At 49.1% G+C, this 7,834-nt stretch overlaps 1 protein-coding gene across 1 annotated transcript; it reads right to left on the bottom strand.

Annotated features, from left to right (window-relative positions):
* Window positions 1-573: 573 nt before the first annotated feature.
* On the bottom strand, window positions 574-7,800 carry SPRING1 (SREBF pathway regulator in golgi 1). The gene is made up of 5 exons (XM_082202929.1): window positions 7,157-7,800; window positions 4,498-4,654; window positions 2,431-2,582; window positions 1,917-2,030; window positions 574-1,025 (listed from the first exon to the last, which is right to left on the bottom strand). The coding sequence occupies exons 1-5, from the start codon at window positions 7,265-7,267 to the stop codon at window positions 942-944; spliced, it is 618 nt and encodes a 205-aa protein (XP_082059055.1). The 5' UTR covers window positions 7,268-7,800; the 3' UTR covers window positions 574-941.
* Window positions 7,801-7,834: the final 34 nt, after the last annotated feature.

Here is a 7,834-nt window from a genome sequence, read left to right as displayed (position 1 = left end):
CTGAATTTGACAGGTGGGTGGGGGCTGCCCACATGACGATCACCAAACATAACGGCGATGTGGAGAGCGAGGCTGATCATTGGTGCTTGTGAAGCCCTGTGGGAACAGCTCTGATCAACTGACCAGCGGTGCCTGTAAATCCCATTTTTTTGCGACAGCCGCCTCTTTAGGCGACACCAGGTGGGTGGTGCTAGGGTAAAACAGCTCCCTGGTCCCAATGGGGAAGCCTGGTGGGTCCAGACAGGCCCGCAGGCCAGGGATTTCCACCCCAGATATGCAGAGAAACCTCAGCTCTCTTTAGCTCCAAAGCCAGGAAATGGTGCTATTTGCTACCACCCCCTGCTGGCAAGCAACAGCCAAATCAATTCAAAGATCGGATCATGAGGAACGAGATTAATGACAAAGCCTGGAGAAAAATCTAAAGTGAAGTGCTTTCTCTATCCCATCTTAGACCAACGCCGCCAACACGATCCTGTAACCGGCTTCTAGAACGCCCTGCAATATGTTTGGAGCCGTAGTGTCATCCCAATAAATAATATGTATTTACATGGCATGGTTTGAGGATAAAGGACATCGAGAGAGAGAGAGAGAGAGAGAGAGAGAGAGAGAGAGAGAGAGAGAATGCCCACAGGATACAGGGAGAGAGACAACTTCTATTATGTTCGTATCTCAAAATGGGGGCAGGACTGACTGTAGCCACGATGCCGCGTCTGAACACAGTCCTTTGGCGACAGCCAACAGAGGGTCTCTCACTGCCCTCATCCCATTTTCGAACTGCAGGGAGGCGGCAACAGGCGGATGAAAGAGGCTCTTTCCTGAAAGGCTAAGTTGGGTGCCGCAGAACAAAGGCAGGTGTCCGAGCATCCTCACAATGTCACCGTTCCACACTCGCTAGCGCCTCCGGTCTCTCTCTCCTTGCTGCCACAGTCCCCTTGCTGCTATCACACTGGCAGGAGGTCCGGAGGGTACTCCCCGTAGCAGTATTTCGCAATGGGGTTGCGGTAGGTGTTCTCGTGCTGCACGCTCTGGGCAAGGGGAGAAAGGGGGGGGAGAGATATATATTTGTTAGGTTGGGGGGAAGAAGACAGAGCACATGCAGGGACGCAGATTTGCCAGGCAGCAACAGAGTGCGGCCACCAGTTGAATGACGGAGCGCACATCTGTCGTGGACGCTGTGGCCGAGATTCTTGCATTGCAGGGGGTTGGACTAGATGACCGCTGGGGTCCCTTCCAATTCTACGATTGTATGCTTTGTATGCATGGAGCTGCTGCTGCTGCCATCAGTGCTGGAAGGAAGACCTGCTCCCTGCTGCAAGGCCCATTTCCACCTGGCCTAGGGGGCAGGGCCCAGACTCACCTGGAACAGCTAAAAGAGGCTCTTGGGAGACCGGAGGGACATTGCTAGAACAGCTCTTGGGTTGGGGCAAGTGGCTAGAATGTTTTTAAAGGTTGTAATTTTGGTTCCTCTTTTTTTGTTTTTGTTGGGTTGGTTGGGGTTGGTTAAATGTTTAGCTAGGGTCGGCAGTTATTTTAATTTGGGTATAACTGTAAATGGATTGTTATAGCTATTATTATTTCTATTGATTTATTGGTTTATTTATAGTCTGTATAAGATACTCTGCTTTTTAATGTTTGATGTTTTCATATATGCCATAAACCACCCAGAGTGACTGGGAAAACCCAGCCAGATGGGTGGGATATAAATAAATTAATAATAATAATAATAATAATAATAGAAATCCCAGGCACCCCAGTTTAGAACAGGGTTTCCCAAAATGGTTGCAATTGATCCCCTCTGCCCGACTGACAGGTGGGTTGTCTTGCTCATCTGTTGAACTTAACCCACCAGGAGCAGGATGGGAGCAGAGGAGATCATGACCTGCTGCTCAGTCAGTCCCGCAGACCTCTCCCCGTACCTGCGAGGAGGTCCTGCACTTGGCCAAGCACAACTCAAAGTGATCTTCCACAGCCATGAAGAGGTTCCGGAAAGCGACCGCAGCTCGGTTTAGAAAGTGCTCCAGGAGCCGTTGCTGGGGGTTAAAAAAAGAAAGAAAGATGGAAGTTAGGTGACAACAGAAGAGTTATGAAGGCAGCAATGGCAGAGTGGAGGAGAAGGAGCAAACGTTCTTTGGAACCCCAACCTCTGATGCGGCTTCCAATTGGTTGGAAGCTCCTGACTTTTTAGGAGGAAAAAAGTGTGTCTTATGGAGCAAAAATACGGTATGTACATAGGTGTGTGTGTGTTGAAAAAACAGCAAACGGCAAAGGAAATCGGATGGCCTGCTTGAGCCCTGTAAGTGTATTCCAATAGAGGGCATGGCTGGCTGGCAACCTGAAGGGAAGCACTCCTGTGGTGGTGGTGGAGGAGGCAATACTGCGCTGCAACATTTTGCTGCAGGTGCCCAGGGTTCATACCCAAACCCACCGTACCTTGTTGGGCTGCAAGCAGCAGGAAACGCAGGCTTCGTAGATGCTGCAGCATCCGTTGGGCAAGCAGCTTTCGCAGCTGTAGAGCTTCGCACTGGGGGCTTTGACGTCGCAGCAGCCGTTCATCAGCAAGTCCTTCCTTTCACAGATGTAACCTACCCCCCCCAAAAAAAAAAAACCCAGAAGAGATATTGAGGACGGAGACAGCACTTGACATTCTAGACTGTTTGAAATCAGAGTGAAGAGACAACCAATATCTACAGTGGTACCTTGGTTCTCAAACTTAGTCCATTCCGCAAGTCCGTTCCAAAACTGAAGTGCTCCAAAACCAAGGCACACTTTCCCAAAGAAAGTAGTGCAAAATGGATTAATCAGACTTTTCAATAATAATAGCTGACAGCTGCATCGGACATTTGGCTTCTGAAAAACGTTCGAAAACCGGAACACTTACTTCCGGGTTTTCGGTGTTTGGGAACCAAGGCTTTTGAGTACCAAGGCATTTGAGAACCAAGGTACCATGTATTATTACTTGTGTGTGTGTGTGTGTGTGTGTTTATACCAGAAGCTTCTGAAAAACATTAAAAAACCGGAACACTTACTTCTGGGTTTTCGGTGTTTGGGAACCAAGGCATTTGAGTACCAAGGCATTTGAGAACCAAGGTACCACTGCACTTTATTAGGGAAAGCCATAGAACATAGAGTGCTGCCTTGGGCATAGAGTGCTGTCATTGGCCCCTCTAGCTCAGAGCTGTCTACACTGACTGGCAGCAACTCCCCAGGGATTCAGCAGGGAGCTTCCCCATGCCCTACCAGGGATTGAACCAGGAACCTTTTGCATGCAAATCCAATGTTCTTCCACTGTGCTACAGTGGCGTGGTGCTTATGGCTGCATTTACACAGCAGTATATTGCGTTTTCCCCTGCCAATTCCTACTGAGCACTTGAGCTTCCACACAACTTAAATGCCACTTCCAGGGAAATGCTGTGCAAGTTTAGCATTCGTTTCCTTGAAATCTGCTTCCAGGAAAAACCCGGTTGCAAATAACATGGAAATGAAGAGCTAAGGTTGTGCTACATTCCACTATTAGAGCCAGGAGACATCTGGTTTTCAACTTTGTTAAAGCTAAACATCGTGACATACTGATCTATCACAATGTTTGAAAGAAGGATGGAGCTAGGGAGAAGCAATTGGCTGGCTTCATGGTTTTTCCCACATGGTGATATTTTGCACAGCACACACTCACATATTGTGATTTGCAATATATTGCCAGGTCAAAAATTATGAAAACAGTATCATTATATGGACTTGAAACCGGTTTTGGATGATATATCGCCCATCCCTAACATGCATCATGATTTGTGATATATTACCAGGTCACGCGGGTATATTACCAGGGACGCGGGTGGTGCTGTGGGTTAAACCACAGAGCCTGGGACTTGCCGATCAGAAGGTCGGCGGTTCAAATCCCCACAACGGGGTGAGCTCCCATTGTTCAGTCCCTACTCCTGCCAACCTAGCAGTTCGAAAGCACGTCAAAATGCAAGTAGATAAATAGGTACCACTCTGGCGGGAAGGTAAACTGCATTTCCGTGCGCTGCTCTGGTTCGCCAGAAGCGGCTTAGTCATGCTGGCCACATGACCCGGAAGCTGTACGCTGGCTCCCTCGGCCAATAAAGCGAGATGAGCGCCGCAACCCCAGAGTTGGTCACGACTGCACCTAATGGTCAGGGATCCCTTTACCTTTACCAGGCCAAAATTTATGTATCCAGTAACATATATGGATTTAAAACTGGTTTACTGATATCTCACCCAGCCCTATCCCCTGTATTACTGGAAGTGGTTTATTATGTTATGTAAAAGCTCAGGCACAAGGAGAAAATGACAGCATTTTTTTTGCACAGTGGCCAACCAGATGGAACGAGAATCTCTCTGCGCTTGCGTCTCCCAGGAACTGGTACCCAGAGGCATGCAGCCTCCATCAGGGGAGATGGAACACACCTCTCATGTTTCACCAGTCCTACACCAACACTAACCACTACACCACACCACCCTTGGAAGAGGGAGCCTCACCCAGCTCATCTGTGATCAGCAGCTTCCCCTGGACAGAGTTCCGGCACTGGTTACCAGGCTGGCTGCCGTTCCCGGAGTTGAACTGCACTTTCCATGCGATCGGGTGATCCTCGTCCTGCACCTGGAGGAGATTCCGATCTCGTACGGCTCGCTCTTCCTGAAACGGAAAACAGAGGAGCATGGGAAGCGAGTTACAGTCCTGTCCTGCCGATGCTGCCTGAAGCTGCAACAGGGGAGAAGATTTCAAAAGGTCATTTTGTGCATTGTATTTTTCTGTTGGGGGATGGGTTGCCCATGCCTCATTTCACAACCCCCCCCCCCCCGAGATGCATGGGTCTCACAAGCTGCTACATCTGTCAATTTAAAGAGCACACAGAGACCATTTTGCAAGTTGCCCTTTCAGCCAGACTGCTCCTATGTTTTGATTTGAATCCAGCCCCTTAAAAAAACAACACAACAACAACCCGCCTGAACTATGGCCACCATCTCAACATAAATTTATTAATTTTTATTTAATTTACATTTTACCAAATTCACATTCCATTACATCATTCCATAACCAAAAGCATTGCTCACACTGAGCATTGACCTCCCCCCATCCCACGTTCTGGCTTTCATAAATAATCACTTATATCTTAGCATTTCTATATCCACTTATTTACCTTCTTTTCTTCTTGATAAACTTCACCTCATTAAATGTAAATCAGTTCCCTGTGTTCGCATTACAAAATATTTCAACTCAAACTTACAAACGTTTTCAAATGTTTACAACGTTCTTTCATATATAATATAAATTTGCTCCAGTCCTTTTGAAACAGTTTGTCACGTTGATTTCGGATCTTCCCCGTCAACTTTGCCAATTCTACATATTCTATCATCTTGGTCTGCCATTCTTCCAATGTGGGAAGTTCCTGCTGTTTCCATTTCTGGGACAAAAGTATCCTTGCTGCCGTTGTGGCATACGTAAACAAATTTACACCACAACCATAAATTTAAAGCAAACGGTCATGGCTTCCCCGAAAGAACCCTGGGAGCTGCAGCTTGTTATGGGTGCTGAGAGTTATTAGGAGATATCCTCCATGTTCCCCTCAAAGACCTACAATTCGCAGTTTCCTATGAAGAGGGAGTGATGGTTAAACCACTCTGGGAAATGTCAGCATGAGGCAGCCCCTGCAAAAAGATGGGACAATTGCCTTTGTAGCTCCTTTGTTTGAAACTACTGTATATTACTGAGCTAAACAATGGGCTTGAAGTATGGAACTAAGGCAGCCCAGCACCTAAAGAGGCTGGTCACCCGTAATGCCAAATTTCCCTTTGAATCTCACCCCTGCTCTGGGTTCACTCTGTCGCCTTAAGCAAGGCCCTCAGGCCCCTCCCTTCACATCCGCAAGATGGTGACCACGTTGACCGACCTTTCAGGGTTGTTGTGTAAAGAGTTCAACAAAGGTGGAATGTGAAAAGCACACTGAACCCCTGAGAGCTCTATTGCAGGGATAGCCAAGGGGGTGCCCTCTAGATGTGATGGACTGCAGCTCTCACCTTCCTGGACCATTGGCTGTGCTGTGCTTTATATAAATGCTAATGTTTATAGTTTAAACATAATGTTTAAAGCTATGGTTTTCCCAGTAGTGATGCATAGAAGTGAGAGCTGGACCATAAAGAAGGCTGATCGCTGAAGAATTGATGCTTTTGAATTATGGTGCTGGAGGAGACACTTGCGAGTCCCATGGACTGCAAGAAGATCAAACCTCTCCATTCTGAAGGAAGAGGTAGGTAGCCGTGTTGGTCTGCCGTAGTCGAAACAAAATAAAAAAATTCCTTCCAGTAGCACCTTAGAGACCAAATAAGTTAATGTGCATGCACATGAAAGCTCATACCAATAACAAACTTAGTTGGTCTCTAAGGTGCTACTGGAAGGAATTTTTAAAATTTCATTCTTAAAGAAATCAGCCCTGAGTGCTCACTGGAAGGACAGATCCTGAAGCTGAGGCTGCAATACTTTGGCCGCCTCATGAGAAGAGAAGACTCCCTGGAAAAGACCCTGATGTTGGGAAAGATGGAGGGCACAAGGAGAAGGGGATGACAGAGGACGAGATGTTGGACAGTGTTCTCGAAGCTACTAACTTGAGTTTGACCAAACTGCGGGAGGCAGTGGAAGACAGGAGTGCCTGGCATGCTCTGGTCCATGGGGTCACGAAGAGTCCGACACGACTCAACAACAACAACTACGTTTATAGTATTAGATCCAGGGGCCTTCCAAGCCCATCATCCTGTTCTCACAGCGGCCACACAACCAGCAAGCGGGACACAAACACAAGGTTTCCAGCAACTGGGATTCAGAAGCACTTCTGCCTCCAACGGTGAGAGGCAGCGATGGCGCAGTGGTTAGAGTTTTAGACTAGGACCTGGGAGACCAGGGTTCAAATCTCCATGGCGCTCATATGTGGACCAACTTGGGCGGACTGCTGCCTCTCAGCCTAACCTACTTCACAGGGTTGTTGTGTGAAGGATAATTTGGGGGGCAGGGGAGAACCCCGGCGGCCACTTTGATATATACCGTAAACGCGAGCGATACAAATAACAGAGACGCCGGAAAACGAAACCAGAGAGAGAGAGAGAGAGAGAGAGAGAGAGGTGTTGGGGCGGGTGGGGGACTGACCTGCTTGAAGGTGCTGCTGAGGAAATAGATGAGGGACAGCCCGAAGACGACCCCCAGGACCCAGCGCTTCCGAAGCAGCCTCCGCCACACCAGGGCCAGAATCTGCACCATGGAGAAGGACTAAGCGGGGGTCAAGGGCGACCCGGAAAGAGAACGGGGGGCGGCGGATCGGGCTCTTCCTTGGCTTGGCTAGCCCACCCGGGGGTCTGGGGCGCGAGGGGGAGCCCGGGAGACCCCCGCCTCATCCCCGGGCAGGCCTCCGGGGGCGATCGTGGGGGGCATGTGAAGGGGAGGGAGACACGGGGTGACCGGGAGCCGCTTCAGAGAGGGTGAACTTTCTGAGCAGCCAAGGAGCCCCTTTCCTTGCTCTCCCACCAAAAAAACAAAACAAAACCCGCTTCCAAGTTGATCCGAATCGAGGATCCGAATTAAGGGAGCGGCATCCGAATTAAGGGCCTGGATCCGAATTAAGGGAGCGGCGATCCGAATTAAGGAGATGGCACGGAAAGCAAGCCCAGGGAGTTGGGGGCGGGGGGGCTTCTTCGCCTGCCTTTGTGCGGCGATAGCAGGAACGCCCGGCTGCCTTCCTCCGTCTCTCTCCTCCCTCCCCCCGGAAGCGAGGGGGTTACTTTGTATCCAATTGTGAACGCTCGGGAGGGAGGGGGTGGAGACGGAAGT

Source organism: Podarcis vaucheri (genome assembly GCF_965113315.1).
Source record: "Podarcis vaucheri genome assembly, chromosome: 16".
NCBI classification, from domain to species: Eukaryota; Metazoa; Chordata; class Lepidosauria; order Squamata; family Lacertidae; genus Podarcis; species Podarcis vaucheri.
This window is presented reverse-complemented; position numbering and strand designations above follow the sequence as displayed.